This window comes from Misgurnus anguillicaudatus, chromosome 7 (assembly GCF_027580225.2).
Source record: "Misgurnus anguillicaudatus chromosome 7, ASM2758022v2, whole genome shotgun sequence".
Classification (NCBI taxonomy): domain Eukaryota; kingdom Metazoa; phylum Chordata; class Actinopteri; order Cypriniformes; family Cobitidae; genus Misgurnus; species Misgurnus anguillicaudatus.
In genome coordinates, this window is record NC_073343.2 from 40,293,039 (window position 1) to 40,316,825 (window position 23,787).

General features: G+C 36.7%; 3 protein-coding genes across 3 annotated transcripts in view; 1 reads left to right on the forward strand and 2 right to left on the reverse strand.

The window, feature by feature from the left end:
- Positions 1–10,889: 10,889 nt before the first annotated feature.
- Positions 10,890–12,764, forward strand: clec14a (C-type lectin domain containing 14A). Its single transcript, XM_055172826.2, has one exon. The coding sequence runs from the start codon at positions 11,059–11,061 to the stop codon at positions 12,184–12,186; it is 1,128 nt and encodes a 375-aa protein (XP_055028801.2). The 5' UTR covers positions 10,890–11,058; the 3' UTR covers positions 12,187–12,764.
- Positions 12,765–14,892: 2,128 nt separating this feature from the next.
- sstr1a (somatostatin receptor 1a) lies at positions 14,893–17,169 on the reverse strand. The gene has a single exon (XM_055172827.2). The coding sequence runs from the start codon at positions 16,886–16,888 to the stop codon at positions 15,770–15,772; it is 1,119 nt and encodes a 372-aa protein (XP_055028802.2). The 5' UTR covers positions 16,889–17,169; the 3' UTR covers positions 14,893–15,769.
- Positions 17,170–21,547: 4,378 nt separating this feature from the next.
- The window catches only part of ttc6 (tetratricopeptide repeat domain 6), a 41,567-nt gene continuing 39,327 nt past the window's right edge, over positions 21,548–23,787 (reverse strand). The window contains exon 31 of the mRNA XM_073869183.1: positions 21,548–22,093. Within this exon, the coding sequence (XP_073725284.1) occupies positions 21,954–22,093 (140 nt within the window). The 3' untranslated portion in view covers positions 21,548–21,953. The remainder of the gene's footprint in view (positions 22,094–23,787) is intronic.

The window sequence follows — 23,787 nt, forward strand, 5'->3', positions numbered from 1 at the left end:
GAGCGCTAATAACAACTTGGGTTGTCATTGTCCTCTTTAGGCCGGATGAAATGGCGTCCCAGTTTTCCAAAAAAACCTTCAAATTTTGATTCATTGGACCACAGAACAGTTTTTCACTTTGCCACAGTCCATTTTAAATGAGCCTTGCACAGAGAAAACGCCTGTGCTTCTGGATCATGTTTAGATATGGCTTCTTTTTTGACCTACAGGGTTTTAGCTGGCAACAGCGAATGACACGGTGGATTGTGTTCACTGACAATGTTTTCTGGAAGTATTCCTGAGTCCATGTTGTGATTTCCATTACAGCAGCATTCCTTTATGTGATGCAGTGCCATCTAAGAGCCCGAAGATCACGGGCATCAAGTATGGTTTTCCGGTCTTGACCCTTAGGCACAGAGATTGTTCCAGATTCTTTGAATCTTTGGATGATATTATGCACCGTAGATGATGATAACTTCAATCTCTTTGCAATTTTTCTCTAAGAGACTCAGAAAACTATTTTTCGCTGCAGCATTGGGGAAATTGGTGATTCTCTGCCCATCTTGACCTCTGAGAGACACTGCCACTCTGAGAGGCTCTTTTTATACCCAATCATGTTGCCAACTGACCTAATAAGTTGCAAATTGGTCTTTCAACTGCTCCTGTACATTTACATTTTCTGGCCTCTTATTGCTACCTGTCCCAACTTTTTTTGGAATGTGTAGCTCTCATGAAATCCAAAATGAGCCAATATTTGGCATGACATTTCAAAATATCTCACTTTCAACATTTGATATGTTATCTATATTCTACTCTGAATAAAATGTAAGTTTATGAGATTTGTAAATTATTCCATTACCTTTTTACTCACAATTTCTACAGTGTCCCAACTTTTTCTGATTTGGGGTTGTAGTAGTAAGTTGATGTAGATGTTGTAGTAAGTTGATGATGTAGTTGAGTAGTAAGTAAAATGACTTGTAAACCACAAAAAAATTAAGGCAGCAAAGATTTTTTACAGTGTATGCAACATCACTGTATGTGTTTACTATTAATATTGATAAACAATGGTTGATACAGTACAAGTTTTTGCTGATGTATGTGAAATAGACGGTTCATGTTTTAATGCTAAACTCTTTAAGTGCTTGGCTTCACTTACATTTTTTTGGAAATATGCTCATTTTCCAGCTCCCCTAGAGTTAAAATTTACAGTTTTGAAATCCATTCAGCTGATCTCCGCATCTGGTGGTACCACTTTTAGCATAGCTTAGCATAATCCATTGAATCTGATTAGATCATTAGCATCGCGTTCAAAAATAACCAAAGAGTTTCAATATTTTTCCTATTTAAACCAGTTTTGTAGCCTGACTACGTCAGACTTCGTACTTCCGCTAAATTTCATTACGCTTCTGTACTCAGTCTGAGATACCTCCCATTCAAACCGTTTTCCACCGGTCTCAAAACGACCGTCCAATCAACGAACAGAGGGCGGGCTGAGAGCCGTGACGTAGACGCTAAACGCCGAATCACGGTTGTAGTCTGTTGTGGACATGAAGACACAAGGCTTGTTCGACTTCACGTGGCGCCGCAAGAACCGACAGCCGGATGACGTCAAAGTAACGCGAGAACGATTCGAGAAATCATACGAAGTGTAATTTCGTCTCGCTCTCGCGGCACTTTAACGCCATCCGTCCGTCAGCTCCAGCGGCGCCGCATGAAGCCGAACAAGCCTACAGAAAGCTCTGTTGTGGAGAACCGGCACTTGCCAACTTAAACCCGAACAAGAAAAGTGTTTGTTAAACATTTGAATGGAGATTATGTTGTTGCCCTGCTCCCGACAAGTTTTTGGAAAAGTTTAATTTATCAACTTTACCGATCGTCAGCGAGAAACTGTGTGCAGCACAGCTTGACGTGCACAACGATCGAGAAATCATGGAAGGGAATTATATTGTTCACAGTTAATGTTGGAGGACGCGTGGGCAAGCATTATTTGGTGACATTCCTGATTAACCAGAAAATAAGGTAGGGAGATTTAATTTACATATGGTTATTGTTGTCTGGTGGAAGAGTTTGAGAGGAGAGAGGGGCTTTCCTCCCGTTAGACGTGAGTGGAAAGCCACCGTAAGGATAGTGTTCAACTAGCTCTGGCCCGATTAACTTTACATAATCTGCAAAAGTCGTTCATAGCCATGTTAACTCTGGTATTTCGCTCGATGGGTTTATACGTGTATTTTACAGCAGAGATTCGATGCGGCTGATCCGGCGCATAAAGCACATCATATCCAAATGTTATGTGTGATTGGCTTACGTTTAGACCAATGATTTTAAACTTCAGACAAGCCCCTCCCACGAGAAGGAAAACGATTGTCAATTATGCCCAGCCAGACTCTGTCTATGAAGCGAAGCAAAATAGCAGAGGATGGTATTACCAGGCTACCAGTTTTGGGCTTTCTGGTGTTGATATGGTTTACAAAAGGTTTTATTTTGGTTCCAATGTCACATTTTGATCTGGCCCAATTCAGGGCCAGTTATGGTTAATTAACTTGTCTGAGACTTGGCCCAGTTATGGGCCATGTGTGGGCCTTGTCTGGAATCCAGACCCGGCCCATACTTGGTTCGTCATTCATTGCGGTATATGGGCCAAGCAAAAGCTGGTTGTGTGGGCCGGAGCTGGGCCAAAGAAAAATTGCTATGTGGGTTGACTCTTCTAGTTACATTGTGTACTAAGACCGACGGAAAATTAAAAGTTGCGAACTATACTCTCATTTTGGTGTAATATTCAAGGACTTTGCTGCCGTAACAAGGCTGCAGCAGGTGCAATGATATTACGCAGTGCCCGAAAATAGTCCCCTGCTATTGAAAGTTACCAAGATTTCCATTTGATTTTCATTTAATCTAACTGTCTGGGAGAAACAAGATAGCGTTTTATTTTTCTTTCCACAGATCTTAGTCCTATTGTAGGGCACAAATCAAACCTTGAATACAACCTGACACAAATCAGACTACAATGTTTTTTTGTAATTCATCGACTATTAAGAGTTTCAACAGTGAAGGTGTTCAATTTTGTGATACACAATAAAAAAGGGCATTCATTCAATCTACGGCTTTAGAAGAATGGAAAGCATCTTGATCATCTGCATCTTTTCTTTATGAGTCAATGTAGCAAAAAGTGAGAGTTAAAAAAATACTGCACTCTTAAAATGGCTAGGTTATTTTTAACCCATATTGGGTAAATATTGGACAGAACACAACAATGGTTGCATAACAACAACCTACTGTAGCATGTGGTAATTTTTAACCCAGCATGTCTTCTGTCCAATATCTACCCAGCATGGGTTAAAAATAAACCAGCCATTTTAAGAGTGTTCAATTGGTAACACTAAGAGAAACATTCGATTTGAAAAAAAAAAAACTTTTTTAGATGTTAAGTAGATCAAAATTTCACTTTTTACAGTGTAAGAAAGCACTAATTTCAAAACCAAAATGAAATCCTGGTCTTATAGTGCATGTTATTTCACAACAGCTTCCAAAAAGTGCATGTTCAATTTTAGAAAAAAGTGTGCTTTCCTATTTGTTCATCAAAACCTCTGACATGATTTTTAAGCTGACCTTCTCAGCTGACATCATCAATTCCATCAGCCAATTTTGTCGAAAGATGTCTGAATGATAAAGGTCAAGAATTTCACAAGATCTCAAAACCCTTCAAGGTTGTCTCAGTACTTGGGGCAGAATTGCACAAGTAGATTACATACAAAGTCAATACAAAGAGGCAATGGGAGCGCCACGATTGCCACAAACACGCGCTATTCCCCTTAAAGGATTAGTCCATTTTCTTAAAAGAAAAATCCAGATAATTTACTCACCACCATGTCATCCAAAATGTTGATGTCTTTCTTTGTTCAGTCCAGAAGAAATTATGTTTTTTGAGGAAAACATTGCAGGATTTTTCTCATTTTAATGGACTTTAATAGGCACCAACAATTAACACTTAACTCAACACGTAACAGTTTTTTTCAACGGAGTTTCAAAGGACTATAAACAATCCCAAACGAGGCATAAGGGTCTTATCTAGCGAAACGATTGTCATTTTTGACAAGAAAAATACCAAATATACACTTTTAAAGTACAACTTCTCGTCATGTAGATCCGGTCGTGATGCGCCAGCTGACCCCACGCAATACGTCATGACGTCAAGAGGTCACGGATGACGAACGCGAAACTCCGCCCCAGTGTTTACAAGTGTTGAAAAAGAGGACCGTTCCTACGTTGTTGTATGTGAACTGATACTAATTAATGTCTTTGTGTCAGTTTATTGTTTACAATGGTCCGCAAATGTGCGTTTTATATATGTAACACGTGACCTCCCTACGTCACTACGCATTTACGTTAGGTTACGCTGGACCGGACCTAGATGAAAAGTTGTGGTCTAAAAGTACATATTTCCCATTTTTCTTGTCAAAAATGACAATCGCTTCGCTAGATAAGACCCTTATGCCTCGTTTGGGATTTTTATAGTCCTTTGAAACTCCGTTGAAAAAAACTGCTAAGCGTTGAGTCAAGTATCAAATGTTGAGCTCTACTAAAGTCCATCAAAATGAGAAAAATCATCAAAAAACATAATTTCTTCTCGACTGAACAAAGAAATACATCAACACTTTGGATGACATGGTGGTGAGTAAATTATCTGGATTTTTCTTTGAAGAAAATGGACTAATCCTTTAATCTTGAGTAAAAATTTGCCTGACGCAACGTTAAATCGAGCGCATATATTAATTGAGGAACGTTATGTGAATACACGCTATGTGTTTGGTGTGTAGCCCATTATAGAATTCAAACTCTCGACGCAGAACACGACGTACTTTCGTTATTGTAAAGCATGCATTTTTTAAGATAACTGTTGTGTGTGTTAATGCTCTTTTGCACTTTTCCTGATCTCGCTGTGCACATGCTGTTTTGCAAAAATAAAGGATGTGTGCTACAGAAGGAACGAAGAATCATGTCCACTAAAGCATATCTTACAGTTAAATAATTATTAAAAGCTTATAAACACTTCTAAGTAAAATAAAATAAAATGTCCACTACACTAATCAGGTCCACCCATCTCTGGGTTCATCCTCTTTTCACAGCCACTTTTTCTGATGTTTAAAATCCAATTGCTATTAGTTATGAGGAACACTAGAGGCTAATCACAGATATGTTTTATTATGCAAGTAAATGAGTTGCATGTGATGTTCAAGTCACATTAACTTTAACCCTGTTGTATTGTTTTGTTTAGTTCTATCCAGACATCTTGTTTAGTCCCTGTGCAGAGTGCAATGTAATTGATTTCTGTTGAACATTAAGAAAGAAATGTGTTTGAATGACAGATGTAAATTGTGTTGACTCTCACACATTCTCCTCTCACTTGTGGAACTTGTTTGACATTGAAACACAAAGTAGATTTAATGAACTTTAAAGAAACGTCATTAGTCGGTCCATTAGCAGAATCGGCTTAGTGAAAAAACTGCTCGGATAAAGGACGATTGCTCGAATGAAACGGTCTCACACGAGAGCCTCTTTTAACAGAAGTATGTGTTTATTTCACACATTGTCAGTGAAGCGTTCAGCCATGCACCAAAAATAGTTAACACAAGAACAGTCTGAGTCATTGTTATCAACACAATAATGTACATATAATATATGCACAATGGCACCACTTACATGCAATGCATTAGACAGTTGTTTGCATTTGTCTTTGCTATTATGTTTCTGTTCTTAACCTCGTCCACACACGAACACTTCTGTTACTTGTGTCTATCAAACCCACTTTTATTAAAATCATGACTCACCGGCTGATTTCCTTAAAGATGTTCTGGAGGAGGAATTCAATCCTACAGCTTGTGCAAACACTAAAAACATTACTAAGCTGACCATTGTAATGCGTCTGTTGTATATTTAAGTTCGCTTATAGTGCTCATGTAGACTAAACTTAAACTGGCCATGTTCACTTAATGTATTGAAAAAATATTACTACACAGAGTATTAAAAGAATTCATGTACTCACATACATTTACTTACGTATTCATACACACTGAAACTTATAATATCGACGTGTTGACAGGACTAATACGTTCATTATTTATATATTATACAACAGTTCTTTCTGGTTCTCGAATCTGATTGGCTAAGAGCTATGCGATATTGTACTGATAACGGCACAGTAACCGCTTTACCTTTTGGATCATTCCGCCACCTAGTGAATGGAGGTCCTAAACAGGCTCATCTCTGAATGGAAAAACACAGATGCCCTGTTTTTAAACACTCTCCGTGTGTCTCATTAGTTCACTAGCTCATAAATCAGTCGGTGAATCCCAATCGGAAGTTATTATTCCGTTAAAGATCAGCGCTCTTGGATGTTACGTTAAAGTTAATGGGATTAATGTCTTGTCACATCGTGTGGACACTTGGAAAGAGGAATATAAACACTCGGTTTTTCTTCTGGAGCTATAACGTTATCTCTTATCAGAACGCGAAAACACCGTGGAACTGCAGGTAAGCACCGCAGCTTTTAAATGTGGACATTGATCATTTATTTAATCGCGACGTGACTATTAAAACATGTTATGAGATATCGCCACTGATATATTTATAAGCAGCATGCAAAAACATCTCTCTGACACTTATAAAAAACAGTTTTATATAGTACTGACAAGAACAAAGTTTAATAATAATCGAGTGCTCGTATCGCGTTAAGAGTAAATGGGAAACCAATAGTAACATTATATAAGTATCGTTTTATTAACTTTTACCTCGCGCCAAAACAATAACAACACAAAAGACACTAAATATGAATAAGAAAACAAGTAATAGTTTTATCATGAGACCAAATACTGCTGATTTGATCTCATTTTGACCATCAAAAACAAACAAGGCGAATATCAGAGCCAGGGAATCCCTGTCAGAGATGTAGCCCAGAGAGGGCGGTGGTCAGCGGGGCGAGTGAACACTGACGCCCGCTCATGCTTTGGTTCTCTACCGAATCTCACTAAGCAAACGTTCAAACAGGCGCTATCCTTACCAATCGACTGTAGATTTAAATATAATAAATATATATTCTCGACTGAACTAATCGTAAAACTACACTTTGTGACCAAGAAACGTTAATATACAGAAACGCCTATCCGTCCATTGAGTTATTATGAGATTCAAAGCAGCCGAAAGTGTTACCTGTCATTCTGGCCACCCTCAAATCCGTGGCGGAAGTAGTAGTTCTCAAACAAAGAGGCTTTTAAAATAACTCCGTTGTTGTTTTCTAGTTTTCGTTTTTCAAACGTGTGCCGTCGAACTGTTGTATAAAAGCAATATCGCTCTCGGCCTCGTGCCTCTGGCCTAATCACAGCCGTGATGATATAGAGCTATATCACACTCCTACGTGAGCGATATTGCTTAATTAACAGCTTTACAGAAGTCATAAATATTCATAAATATTAAAATCATGGTCATTGACGTTTCTTACTCATATTAACTCTTTCCCCACCATTGACGAGTTATCTCATCAATTAAGAGAATTTCCCTCAAATGACGCTTTCTTGGCGAGTTTTTACAGTAATCTGAAATTCTGCAATTATACACTAGATGGCACTATTATCCACTAGATACTCAATTTCTAAAAAACTGAAGCAAAAACTAATTTAATTAATTTTAAACTGTGTATGTTTTGATAACCATTGTGAATGTGATCTCTAACAAAATTCCACTTAAAATTTTGTTTTCCTTCACAAAAATGCAATTATTTCAGCTTTTTGCTCAAAATTTGGCATTTTTGAAGAAACCTTGAGAGGTTATAAAAAGAGAACAAATGAATGATAGGATGAAACATTTGTTTGTTTATTTGAAAGCAGAGGGTCTGTTCTTTTATTTGATATATTTGTATGTTTATACATTTATAGAAGAAAATTTTCCTGGAAGGCATTTTGTGAAACTTTTGTGAAAATCACAAAAAATGCTGGGGTGGAATGAGTTAATGACATTTTTCAGTCGTATTTTCTGACTTATTTATTTAGGACAGTGTACTCATTTACCTAATGAAATGTTAATGACTTTCAGAGAATTATACTATATTAAACAAGACTACACTATAAAACCTTTAAATGAAAAACATTTCTGTAATCATTTAACCATTTTGCAACATTTAGTTTGTTTCCCATGACACACAAAAGGCGTTTTCTATGCAGTCTCCATACAATAGACTTCAACTTCAACAGACTTCAACAATAATTACACCAAAACACAACATAAATTCTCAAAAGATGTTAATTTTATTCATTTGCTGTAATCCCTACACATTTCTGTCCATTACGTTGCATAATATATAAAAAATACATTATATATATGTTTGGGTTTAGGGTTAGGTTTGGGGTAGGGTTAGGATGGTAACATTATCAATAAAATGGTTAAAGGGAAATTATACAGCAATTTTTATAGTATGAAAGATTTGTAAATGTTTTATGTTTTGTAGCTGTAAAAACATAATAATTCCATGATTAAATGTTGCAACTACGTCTACATTGTACGCTTCAGAATCTATTCATCAGGTTTTAAACACTGAAAAATGCTGGGTTGGTTTTAGCGCATAGCTGGGTAAATACCCTGTTGAGTTATAAATAAACCTATAAAGTACAGTACAGTATGTACACCCATCCACTGATAACCCAACAGTGTGTTCTGTCCAGTATTTGCAGCTATGGGTTAAAAATGACCCTGTAAAAAAAAGTAAGTCACCTGGTTGCCTTAAAATTTTGAGTTAATTCAACCTAAAAATATTAGTTGACAAAAATTTTACACAATTTATTTTTGACTTAACATGTATGTTTAAGGCAACTGGGTAACTTACTTTTTTAAGTTAAACAAACAAATCTTTATTTTACAGTGAACCCTGCATTTTTTTGTGTGTATTCTCTGATCAAGCATACATCAAAGTATTCAGGTACAAAGGCTTATGGGTAATCCTCACAAGACATTATTTTAAATTCATTACACTTTAATTTTTAAGTTTTTAATTAATTTTGTTAAATGAACTAATTTTTATTTAATTTGTGGGTCCAAAATGTCCAATTGTTAGTAATGGATAGCCATGACGAGTATAAAGTATAAACATCTTACACAGTTTACACAAAAACTGATCCTAAAACATTAAAAACATTGCATAGAGGTTTAAAAGCCTTTAAAAACTAGATTAGGCACATCAAGCAATTAAGAATTATTTTCAATAAACTAAAAGCTCACATTACGATTATTTATTACTAGCTGTTTGTTATTCTCACTTCACATGAACAAATTTTTACCTTATCTATATACAACAGATATTAGCGTCAGCATGCTATAAACAAAAGTAAAATGTTAAAAATGACATAATTTGTGTGCTAAACGTTCTGCAACAGTGCCAGGCCACTACTACACATGAGGACATGTTAGAAAGCTGATTGATTACACCTGATTTTTTCGTTTTTTAAATTAATTTTGTTAAATGAACTAAGATTTTTATTTAATTAGTGGGTCCAAAATGCACAATTGTAAGTAATGCATACAGTAGCCATGATGATTACTTGTGTTACAGGTTTTTCAGAAGAACATCTTTAAACAGTTTTACACAAAAACTGATCTTAAAACATTAAAAACATTGCATAGGGGTTTAAAAGCCTTTAAAAACTAGATTAGGCACATCAAGCAATTAACAATTACATTCATTAAACTATTACGATTATTTATTCTGGCTGTTTGTTATGCTCACTTCACATGAACAAATTTTAGCCTTATCTATATACAGCAGATATTAGCATCAGCATGCTATAACCGAAAGTAAAATGTTAAACAAGATGACATCATTTGTGTATTACTGTGCTTAATGTTCTGCAACAGTGCCAGGCCACTACTACACATGAGGACATGTTAGCAAGCTGATTTGAAGCTTTTGAGGAATTAGAGGTGGTTGTAAGGGTATTGTTAAGTGGTTTGCCTAAGTTCTGGTGATATTTTGGTCTACAAGAGATCCCACCTACAATCTAAGTCTATAGGTTATATTGTCCATCTCATCATGCACTATTAAAAAGATCAAGTGCTTTGACAGTTTTCATTGTTAATTGTTAATTTTATTATGTTCACACACACCTCTGTTCTTTCATGGCTTGCGAGAACGACTCCTTTTCCTGTCACCCATAATTCCATTTCCTCTTCTTATTCCCCACCCGTGACACTTTAGACGGCGGCACAGAAAATCAAGTTCTTCTATTGCAACCTCACTTCCTGCCATTCACTGGCACTTCCTTCAGGAAGCATCTGCTGCTCTTTTATAAAGCTGCCCATTAGAAGAACAGAATAATAGCGCATTATTCAGGACACATTAATACGGAGTCGGTCCCCTGTAAACACCCACTGAGGTCAATCAACACGCTTTGAATTTGACGGCATTGAATGTGAATTGTAAACACGGCTATACTTCTACAGAAAAGAAGGTTCCCTGATGCAATGAGCAATGCATCCGCCTATTTTCTCTTGGCTTTGTTTAGTCATCGGGTTCTGTCACAGACCCAATGTAGAAGAAAATAAATGCAAAGTTACAAAGTCTTGCATTTTGAATTTAAAGTAAGTCATAAGGGGTGGCTTGAAGTAGTTACAGTAGGATGTTTCCCAAGTTTAAAAACAATAAAGCCTTATACAAGCCAATGGGTGTAACACCAAATTTCACCCACATTTACATTTGTATCCAAAAAGACTTACAAATGAGAAACATAATAATCAGCCCACACCTTCTTCTTTTTTTTGGTACAAGCTCATGTTTCATTCTTCTGTGGGAGTTTGGCAGTGAGATTGTGTGTTATGAAAGCTTTAGTTTCACTAGCAAATCATTTCCCCCCCGATTGTTTTGCCAAAGCACCACCACCCAAGAGGAAGTGAATGGCTGTATCAAGGCAGAGCAGGTTTCCTGGGCTTGTTGTCTTGGGAGGATCTCACAGAGGAGGCTAAGAAAGCAAGTGAAAAAAAATCATTGTCTGCCGAGCGAGCGAGTGAGCATAACACATTCGACTGAACGCAAGGCAGCCAGACATGGAGCTGCAAACAGGCTTATATCTCGTGAGCTTTCTGAACCTGGTTCATTCTTTCCCTGAGGCGTTGTACAGTGTTCACCCAAACAAACTCTCATTCGAGGAAGCTCAAGATTTTTGCAAACCCGGTGGTTATCTGGCCAACGTGAGGGATGGGCAGGATTTTGACAGGATCCAAAAAGCAATCTTGGATACATACAACAAAAGTGTCACGTCTTTCTGGATTGGACTAAAGAAGAAAAAAGGTCTATGTGTTTTACCATCTAAACCTCTTAAGGGATTCCACTGGACAGCAGAAGACAGTGAAGATTTTCATGAAATAACATGGAAAGGACCACCTCTGCATACCTGCACACAAGAACGTTGTGGACTGTTTTCGGTGAACTCCAGTACAAGAAGCATCGGGTTGATGGACTCTGCCTGTAGCCAGAAACATCCTTTCATTTGCCAACGAAACGTTCAGAAGACATGTCACCCGCCATCTATCTTTGGCACACATGACATCATCGACAACCCAAACGATCCGTACACTCGTCAAGTAACCTGCAGTTCTGGTGCCACATTTATATTGACGTGCTCTATGGATCTGATGTGGACTGTCAAGGGCAATGAAAATGTGGATGTATCTCAACTTTGCCTGCAGTGTAACAGTGGCTACAGACGGGATGCGTCCGGAAACTGTGTGGATATAAACGAATGCGAATCATCTAATCCATGCAAGAACCTATGCCTGAATACAGAAGGCTCTTACAAATGCATATGTTCTGACAAGGACAAAGACTCTTGTAGTGAATCAACGACGACGACGCCCACCTCGGACCTGAAAAGTGACGCCGTGGTTCCAACATTTCCAAATGTCAACAACGATGCATCTCTGCGTGATGATGTTTATACAAATAAGACAAAAGTAGAAATTGAAGGACACAATGGAGATATTTCCAATATTGTGGTACCTGTGATTATAGCACTGCTGATCCTTGCGGTTGTGCTGGTGATCATAGCAGCTATTGTGAAGTGTTGCCTGCATAGGCGCTCTGTTAAACGGGCCAAAAGAAAGGCGGAGGCCGTGGCTTTGAATGGGTCGAGCTCCACGGAAAAGGATCATGAACATATAAATGAGAGACTGTAAACTGTACAACATAAGTTGATCTGACTTACATGTGGATTACAGATGGAGTTTACCAGAAGATTTTCCTGTACAGCGTGAGGTCTTTACACAGAAGTGTGGTGTTTAGTTACTGCCATTTTATTTGAAATCAGGGTGAATGTGAAATGCCAATGTAAATATGAAATTTTGATCTAAAACCTCATTAGTTTATACATTTATAAAGATTTTTTCATTCGAAAGTTTCATTGCTTATATTTAAATGTATAAAGTTTTTTGAGAGCTGTAGATATTATTGGGCTGAAACAGTTTTACAAAAAAAAATGCTGGATTATTTTCAATCCAGCATTGGGGCAAAAGGGACAAACCTAACCCATTGGGTTGTAGTTTAATCTATGCTGGGTTGTTGCAACCCAAAATTCTGGGTTGTTTTAACCCATTATTGGGTCAAATGTAAACAACAGCTGGGTTTGTCCCCTTTTAACCCAACACCGGTTTAAAAATAACCCAGCATTTTTTAGAGTATATTTTGTTTCACAAAATGTTCTGATTTAAGAATCTCTATACAACTGGAGTTTTATATAAATAAAAATGTTGAAGCTCCATTAAGAGCAAATATTTTTTGAATATCAAGAAAAAATAACCATATTAGGTAACAGATATTACTGAAGTATGTCCTGAGTAATGCACTTGACTCTGTTAAACAGTGCCAGTCTCTTTAAAAAGCCAATCAGGACACTTGTAAGTGGCTCTTAGCCAAAAGAATTTGGCACATGTAGTTGTTTGGCTAAGCAATAGAGGATTGGAAGGCTGTTTAAAACATTTTTATGTTGTTGTCTCTTTAAACGCCATCTCATGGCAATTCAAACGTATTTTACGAGGTGGCTAATTCGTATTAATACGTATAAATTGCCCCGTGACGTTGAGGTTATAGGGGTGTGGTTTCGTAATTGTTTTTTTTTGTAATAGTATGTTCAATGGTATGAATGATTCACTTCGTACAAATTTATACGAATTTGCCAGCTTGTAAAATACGTACGAGCTTACAGCAGCTTTAAAGGTGCACTCAGTATTTTTATTTTATAAAAAATAAATAATAAGAACTATATAGTAATATAAGCTTTCCTTAGGCTACAGATATGTTTGGACTTTTCATTTAATTGAACTGTACAGGATTTTAAAGAGAATGGTAAAAAGGTAAAGCTTTTAAAGCAGAAAAATGCTGAGTCCACCTTAAAAAAACAATTACTGTATGTTTTCAATTAAACAGAGGCGGGCACTACTTGATTATTTTAAGTAAATTTTCCAAGCATCTGTGCTTTATCAGAGTGTTTGTCTTGGGAAAAAATTTACTTTACTATACAAAAAAATGTTTACTACATTCTAAAGCATAGACTTACATTGTGTATTCCTTTTATATTGCATATTAAAATTGATTTAATACCTAATTACATAAAATTGTGTACTTTTACTTTTCTTGAGTAAAAGTACAAAAGTACTTTTTACTAAGTAAAAGTAAAAAAAAAAATTAGATGTTTAATGTACTTAAATATTAAATATAAACCAAAAACTTGAAATTATGAAATGTAGTGGAGTAAAAATGATGATAATATGCTTTGAAATGTATGTTTTCCAAAGAAAAACACTGATGAAATATGAACACTTAAAAATTTACTTTTATGTAGAAAGTATAAATACTTAGTGTTGCCTCTGCAATTAAAATTATTGTGGACCAAAATACAATAAAGAAGTACATACACCGGCCTTGTATTTGGAGGAACCATGCATCAATACATCAGGCACATTAAACAGAACAGAAACCAAATTATTTGGAAATGACACAAATATAAATTTTCACAACGTCTGCTGCTTCAATGTTTTTAGATCTGTTACTGTGGTATACCGAAGTATAATTACATTCATTTTATAAGTGTCAAAGGCTTTTATTGGCAATTACATTAAGTTTATGAGTCAATATTTGTAGTGCTGACTCATCTTTTTCAAGACCTCTGCAATTCGCCCTGCCATGCCGTCAATCAACTTCTGGGCCACATCCTGACTGCTGGCAGCCCATAATCAATGCTTGGAGTTTGTCAGAATTTGTGGGTTTTTGTTTGTCCACCCTCCCCTTAAGGATTATCCACAAGTTCTCAATGGGATTAAGGTCTGGGGAGTTTCCTGGCCATGAACCTAAAACGTCAATGCTTTGTTCCCAGAGCCACTTACAGTAGTTATCACTTTTATGCAGCCTTTGTCACCAAACTGTTTTAGGATGGTTGGGAAAAGTTGCTCTTGGAGGATGTTTTTGTACTATTATTTTTTTCAGGGCTGCTGTGAGATTTGGCACCACCAATGCAGATACTGCAAATATTGACTTTTTGCATAAAACTTAATAAACTGTCATGTCAATAAAAACCTCTGACACTTTTAAAAGGCTTGCAATTTTGCTTCATTATACCATCTGACAGAAAGATCTAAAAAACACTGAAGCAGCAGACTTAATGAAAATTAATATTTGTGATGGATCACATGGATATATTGTAGAAATAGCCAACAATGCATTGTTTGGGTCAAAATTATTTTTCTTTTATGCAAAAAATCATTAGGATATTAAGTAAAGGTCATGTTTCATTAAGATATTTTGTAAAATGAATGTATCATTTGTAATAATTATTGCTAAGGACTTTATTTGGACAACTTTAAAGGCATTTTTGCAGCTTTAGATTACAGATTTTAAATAGTTGTATCTTGGCCAAATAGTGTGTTATTCTAATACCAAACATCAATGGAAAGTGTATTTATTCAACTTTCAGATGATGTATAAATCCCAGTTTCAAAAAATTCAGCCTTACTGGTTTTGTGGTCCCATTTGTGTCATTCTCAAAACTTTTGGCCACGGCTGTATGTAAGCTGCAGATGATCTCACAGGCTCCAGATCAGTTTTCAGTCACTTTGACTGTCAGGACCGAACAATAACATTACCAAAACTTTTTGAATTTGTAAATGATCACAAACAATCATTAACTTACACTGTTCCTGAGTCTCCTGATTCCATCTACACATATGACGTCATTGTGATGCACACGGAATTTTGATTGGTCCGCTTTCTCGCATATATTTACATATTAAGTTAATGAGCTTTCTCTCCACTCTACATTAAAACTTTATATTTTCCCAGCACTGCAATGGTCGGTATTTTTTCATGAAATGCGAATTTTCCTTGCTAAATGTTGTAAATCAAATTAAATACAAAACAAGGAACTGAATTTCTTAAATGTTAATTTTTTGTTTAATTTTTTTTCGTTTAAACAATAGTTTTTTTTGTATCGTATAACTTTAGTTCAACAACAAAGTCAAACACATCAGTAACACTTTATATAAAGATTTCTCATTTTTCTCAACAAACACTGAAATATAAAAATATGTAAAAATATATATATAAATCATATTTTCATGAACGCACATTAACAAACGTAATTGTAAAGCATGTAAACTCATAATGTTTGTTAATGCAAACAATGCCAGCTAAAGTGTAACCCAAACATAGAAACGAAACTCAAATTAAATCACACATACTTCAATGACAACAAATAACAAAACCAGCCTTTTACACTCCTGTATTGAGTCCTACAGTTGTAGTTCTGGATGTACACGTGCCGTTCCTGTAAGTGCTTCCCGATTCCAGATTATCCGGCTGAAATTCGTCCACGCTGTATCCTCGACTCTTTAAAGCCGTGGCATAGTAATCTATGGGTTCCTCCGTGGCGTTTTCCCACCATCTGAGGCATAAAATCCTCTGGAAGGAGCGCCTGAAGTTGTCCGATAAGAATCCGTACAGAATGGGATTTGCACAGCTGTTTGCATACCCTAAAATCACAGCCAGCTGACTGAGGGTAGCATTATGGTTTTGAACAAACACACTTACGAGCTGAACGATGTGAAACGGCATCCAACAGATGACAAAAACAGTTACCACCATCATCACCATGAGGGTGATCTTCCTCTCGGACTTTTTGCGCTGCTGCCAGCCCGCTTTCAACGCCACGACCCGCATCTTCACTATAATGAGGATGTAACACATGCATATGGCGATGACAGGGAAAAGAAAACCCATCAGAAAGGCATATATCACGAACACAGCCATCCACTGCCTCTCGGGCTCGGGCATCTGCATGTTGCAAGCCACGGATCCGTCAGAATTTGGCGCAGTGGTGGAGAAGATGACAATGGGTAAGATGACCAGGATGGAGAACATCCAGACCCCCAAGTTGACCATTTTGGCGATTGTGGGTCTCCGGTACCGGGCGGCTTTGATGGGATGCACCACAGAGATGTACCGGTCAATACTCAACACTGTGAGACAATAGATGCTGGTGAACATGTTGATGGCATCGACGCTTAAAACCAAACGACACAGGAGAGACCCGAAGGGCCAGTGGTGAAGTAGCGAAGAGGTCACCAAAAAGGGCACGCTCAACATGAGCAACTCATCGGCGATCGCCAAGTTCAAAATGTAGATATTGGTCGCGGTTTTCATCTTGGCATATCTGAAGATGACATAAATCACCATCGAGTTCCCACAGAGTCCGACCAAACACACCACGGAATAAATGAAAGAGATGAAGATCGCGCTGCTGCCGTGAGACTCCCCGTTATGCGTCTCGTTGGAGGAGTTTAACAGATACAAACCATCCTCCAGGTTCTTGAATGTGTCGTTGGGCAGCATTCCGACACTGGTTTGGGTCTGCCACGGATTTAAAGTACATATAGCGATCAAAGGACGCTCGCGCGCATGCTGGTAGAGTCCTGAACGCGCATTCCGTCTGTGTGTCGCTGCGGCGGTTTCAGCACCACGGACAGTTCACTCCACATCCACGCGCATCATATTCACAGACGTCAGACGCGCAAAATGACGCTGCTGCTCGGCTTTTAATGGATTTGGCAGCGTGTCTAAAGAAGAAAGCTAGTTTATTGACGCCAACCAGACCTTCTTTTGTCGATGTCAGTTTAATTAGAAACGCGCACTTTTATATTAAAGAAAACTAAACAAGTCTGTCCTGTTTCTTATGTAAAAAGAAATGGCATGATTCATGAAAGGTTTATACTAGTTCACGGGGAACATTTTCTTTCTATTTTATCTTAAAATAATGAATAAAGAAACTCCACATCTCCAAAAGTAATGAAAGGAAAATAATGAATGCAAATTTAATTGGAGTGCATTTCAATGAACTGATCGACGGGTCACGTGGTTTTACCTGCTTTCTACCTTTCTGTTGAGGTTCTTTGTAGTGAATATGGGTTTTTAAAAGGAAAAATGAAATTATATTAATCTGTGTAAAGTGTTTAAGAGTCTGTTAAATTGCATTTTCGTAAGTTTGCCTCTGCTATTTATTAAACACAGCTAAGAGGCATCAACCATGTCACTCAGACTGCATTCAAATTTTTGATTAATACAGTATGTGTTAATAAGACAACAGATATAGGCGTATTTTTAAACTCAGTGTTGAAATCCTTAATAAAACATGTTTCTCATGCTGTGACACAGTGATATAAATGTACTGCATAATAAACAGTGGAAAAGTAATTGGCTCAGTATATAAAGATCCTTGAGGCATTCAAGTGAACGCAGATATTGGCATCCTTCGCCTATAATGCCTAAAAATAACAACAAATCAGCTTTGTGTGGGAACGTATCTGTGCTTATTTCTGGCACCACCTAGTGATGGATTCACAACTGAAGAAAACAATTCTGCATTTTAATAGTAAATGCATACAGCCACTTCACTGCAGATATAATATACTCTATTAATTAGTTTAGACAAACTCTTTTCTTATTTTTGTCTCTGTATCCAAGATACTTCTGCCAATGAATATATAATACTGCTCTGCCCGCTCTAATTTCTAAATAATCAATTTTAGGATGACGAACAACAACCTGACTTGTGTTATAGTCACGGAAAATTTGATCACTCCATCCATGACCATGTCACGGAATTCAGCCCCCCTCCGTGACCGGACCACGGATGTCTTTTCCGTGTCACTCCCAAGGATTTCTTGTGTCATTTTTTATGTATTGTTTTCTCATTGTTTTTTACTATTTTCAAATCATTGTCGCTTGGGGTTAGGGTTAGATTTGGAGTTTGCGTTACAATGTACTTTTACGTTAGAATGTACTTTAATGTATTGGTTTCTACATGTGAAGAGTTTCGTTGCAAAACGAGATAACCACCGTTTTTTTAAATCTCGTTTTTTGGTTGTGCATTCCAATTCATTTCAATGCAACTGCAGTTGGTTTGTTTTGATTTAAACCTTCATAACTTAAAAAATACAGCTAAGTAGCACCATAAAACAAAATGATAACATGATAACATAACATGTTTTGACAAAAATGTTAAAAAATGGATTTATCTCGTTTTGCAACGAAACTCTTCATGTCTTTCTTCCGCTTTTAAAACTATTCTCGCCGGAGTTGGGGTTAGAGTTGGGGTTTGGGTTGGGATGTTTAAAAATTTAACAAAAAGTGATTCTAACCCTAACCCCAAGCGCCAATGGTAAGAAAATAGGAAAAAACTATGATAAACAATAAATAAAATGACACAAGAAATCTGTGGGAGTGACACGGAAAAGACATCCGTGGTCCCATCATGGAAAAAAGCTGAATTTCGAGACATTGTCATAGATGAAGTGAATTTTCTGTGACTATAACACAGATTTTCATGAGATCAGGTTCCTAAACAATCATGTCGGTGTATCAAATGTATTTGGCACCACAGAGTTCTGACTTTAAAGGATTAGTCCATTTTCTTAAAAAAATAAATCCAGATAATTTACTCCCCACCATGTCATCCAAAATGTTGAAGTCTTTCTTTGTTCAGTCAAGAAGAAATTATGTTTTTTAAGGCAAACATTTCAGGATTTTTCTCATTTTAATGGACTTTAATGGACCCCAACACTTTACAGTTTTAATGCAGTTTAAAATTGCACTACTCTAAATGATCCCAAATGAGGCACAAGGGTCCCAACTAGCAAAAAGATTGTAATTTTTGGCAAGAAAAATTAAAAGTATGCTCTTTGAAACCACAACTTCTCATCTTGACGTGGAAAGGTCACGTGTTACATATATGAAACACACATTTGCGGACTATTTTAACAATAAACTGACACAAATATATTAATTAGTATCATTCCACATACGACAACGTCGGAACAGTCCTCTTTCTCCACAGTTGTATCACTGGGGCGTAGTTTCTATACGTCATCCGTGAGCTCTTGATGTAATGACGTATTACGTGAGGTCGCGCTGGATCGTCACACAGCACGAGAAGTAATGGTTTTCTTGCCAAAAATGACAAGATCCTATCTAGTTTAGTTAAGACCCTTATGCCTCACCTGGGATCACCCAGAGTCCTTTGAATCTGCAATTTTAAACTGCACTAAAACTCTAAAGTGTTGGGGTCCATTTAAGTCCATTAAAATAAGAAAATCCTGCAATGTTTTCCTCAAAAAACATAATTTCTTCTCGACTGAACAAAGAAAGACATCAACATTTTGGATGACATGGTGGTGAGTAAATATCTGGATTTTTTTATAAAGAAAATGGACTGATCCTTTAACCCCACTTAAATTCTGGGATGTGCAGGAGAAAACTTGGTGGACTTTTCCATCATCAATAACAAGATCTTGGTCAAAAACAAATCCATCTTTGGATAGAAATAAACATGTAATACTGAATAAATTGATTCTATGTATTGGAAGTTGCGTTTAGTTTAATCCACAAAAGACTTTATGTCCCTTATGAAAATTAATCATGGGTTTACTACAGTTAAAACCAAAAATCCATGGTTACTGTAGTAAAACCATGGTAACCATAAAATAACCAAGGGTTTGTTTTCAAAAACCACGGTTAGAGTAGTAAATCATGGTTTTGCTAATAGTAATCAATACACACAAAAAAACATGATTCATTTTTGTAAGGGGTTGTTGCTGTGAAACCGTCTATACAGTATTATAAAGCTTACAGACGTACAGACAGATAAAACCCAAGCCAAAAAATTGTTATTTCACTTTCAATCCAACATAAAAAGCAATAACATGATAAAGACATTTAATACTTTACTGTTACCAAGTCTAGGGGTATGGAGGGACGAACGTAAGATGAATGGTAAGGTTTATAATGGATACCTTAGTAGATATTTGTCAAATTTTAAATAGCACATAAGAAGTGCAAAAAGTCTTTTGTCAGAGGTATCTGGGTGATTCTCACGAAAACTTGGTTTTAAAAATGTCAAGCATGAAAATGTAGAGATTGCTTGGATTTGCTTTTTTTCCCACCAGACGTTGAGGAGCAGGGTCTGGGGTGGATGGGAACATTAATTTAAAAACTTTTACTTATCATTTAACACTTTTTGTAACATAATTTAAAAAATTAGTCCTAAAAAATCTCATTACCGCAACAGTCAGAAAACATCAACACTGACATATTTTCAAAATGACATGACAAACCTGAAAGAACATAATTTGGAGATTCTGCACATGCATTTAAAATCAAAGTATTATGCTTCTATTAATTAAATTAACATTTAATAAGCATGTGTTGCGGTAATGATAATCAAAATGTTGTGTAAGCATTCTGACAAGACAATATTTCCAATTAACTGTAAAAAAATGATCTTACCTGGTAGCCATCTTGAAGTAACTGGTCCATGTGCTTGGTCACTCAAAATCAAACTTTATTAAAATTCTGTATGTGTGCTTAAACTGTTCTCAAAAAGTGTTGCGGAGGATGAGAACATCAGGCATGGACACATCATTTTCCTAATTTTTCTTCATTATTATTATACATGAATATTAAGTAAATATTTTTTCTGTCATCTAAAGTAGTCTAGCAAAACATCCATTTATTTTTTTTCTTAATATTTTTGTGTTAATTTGATTAAATTACAACATAACGCATGTTCAAACACAGCCGGACACATTGCGGTAATGAGAATTCCAGCAGAAAATGAGATAAAATTTACAATTATAAATTCTTATGTTGAAATCACACATTGTGCAAGGTAGAACACAGTATTGTGTTAATTCTGATGCTTTTTAATGTTACTATATTACACATTTTAAAGCTAAAATCATTAGTGCCGTGGTGTTTCAATGGTTTTGTGAGAATCACCCATCTACTGATACCTCAGATTCTCACAGATGGAGACTCGTGCTGTCCTTGAAATGTAATGAGCCCAGTCATCACAGCACAATGTGTGAGAAACAGATGGACGAATTCACAGTCCTCTCTCTCTCTCTCTCTCTCTCTCTCGCTCTATCTATGGAGAGTGGCCAAATCATTCAGCAGGTGTTTCTTTCTCTTCACATATTTAATAAATGACGTGACAACTTCAGGACTAGAGTGATTTTAAACATCAGGTAGAGACAGGTGTTTAGCTCTGGCTTTCAGGATGGTTATTAATAGATATTAATGAATTCAAAATTTGATTTCTTATAAGAAAATGTTTCACATGCATGCAGGTACAAAATATGAAAAATGTTAGCAAGTGACAGCACATAAACTATACTGCATACACTTGCTGTATTGATAATCCTGTTCTTCTAACAAATTTATGCAAATAATTCAGCTTGAACTGCTTAATATACAGACTTTGAGAGCAAAAACAGAAATGCAAATAAGCTGAATAAGAAATTGGTACATTTATCTTCTGCACAAATCTTCTTTTGCTTTATTAACTGCATTAATGCAGAAAACGCTCTAACAATTAATGTAGTTTCTACAACCTGACCAGCATTTAGATTTGTGTTTCTGAGTCTTCTTCAAGCTTCACGGCGGTCCTGTAGTCCTCCATCGCCTGCTCAGTCCACCCTAAACAAGCCCGAACGTCAGCCCTGAGTTTATACAGCAGAGCATCTCCAGGCTGGAGGCACAGAGCTTTAAAAAACACATATAAACAGGTATTACAACGCTCATCTTCATCCGTCTGTTTACTTTGTTTATACTGAAAGGTGCAAGCATGGATTGAAGTCAACACACCGTTGATCCATTAGGAAATGCTGTGTTTTTATTATGCATGGCATTACCACAACCCTCTCTTTTTGAGAGGAAAAGACCAGGCCAATAAGAGGACATCTACATTTTAGTTCACACAAGAGGTACAATTTGCGAGCAATTTGCCATGTGCATTTACATAAATTACCATCGTTCGGCTGGTACCTTTACAGACGGTGTTTTCGAGCACTTGCGTGTGTAAAAGCTTTTAAGGTAAGCTAATGTACAAAAATTCATTTTAAGGAACATAGGATAAGTGTTCGACGTATCTATTTACAGTGTGCACTGGAATGGCAAGTGATTACTCCACTCACACAGAACTGAACATGGAGACTCATTAGTTACCAAGAGCCATCTGTTCTCTAATATCCCACCTGTCTCAGCCTGCCACAATCAAAGGGATTTAGCCATGGGCACTAACAAACTCAGATATTTCATATTAGAAATGCTTGTACATCTTTGCTTTTCAACTTCATAAATATGCAATGTGGCCTGAGGAAATCTATAATTGGTTTACACCGCAACCATAGTAACCACCTGTCCCCTGTTGTAAATCACAGAAGGGACATGATGGGTACTGCATTATTTCATTCGGTGTGCTTTGGGAGTCATGTGGCTGAGCCCAACATGCTTTTGTCCTCTCGTGTGTGAAGGTGTGCATTCAAGTCATCCATCTGCCTCACACATGCAAGCACAAACTGACTGACTGACTGACTAACACTGTGAGCACATATACTAGTCTGGGTCTTGTGTGGTCAGATTTATGGGGTGGGTTTAAAATGGTCACTTGAAAAAGATAAGTTAAAAAAGTGTGTTCCAGCTTTAGGTTCGATTCCTAGAGAACATGCATACTGATCAAATGTATAGGTTAAATGCACTGTATAGGATGATGGGTCAATTATGCATCAGGGAGTGAGTTCTGTGAGCATGATATCTAAGGCACAGATTAGCACACATTTGAATAAAGCAAACATTGCCATCTTCTCACAACCTCTTAATTCATCATCTTGACCCTTCAACAAAAACATTACACCATGTTATCAGACGTAATTAAGTAGAAATGTCATTGAAAAATGGGGCTGATGGACAAATCTCCATGTGAAGTCATGAATCATTATTGGCATATTAATTTCACAAAAGGATGTTTAAAGAATATTAAAGGAACAGTATGCAAGAAATTTATATCAATTAATCATAAAATGGCCCTGATATGTCACTAGACATTAAAAAATCTTTTTAATTTCAAATACTTATATCACTGACAACAGTGGTCTGGCCAGGATATTGTCATTTAAAAAGTGGAGTTGCAGCCATCAACTGATGTTTATGTTGTCATTTTGTGTATTGGCCACCAGTTGTGTGATTGCAGTACCAGTTTTAGCCACAAGTTTTGTGATTGCAATACCAGTTTTGACCACAATCCTACATACTGTTCCTTTAACTTTGATATCCTTGTACATAAATTCAAGAAACAGTAAAAGGAGCTCTGATGCAAAGTTGCTAAACGTCACCTACGTCAAAAATGAGATAATGATATTAACCGAATTCTTTCGGAACGTATTATACGTCCATTAAAT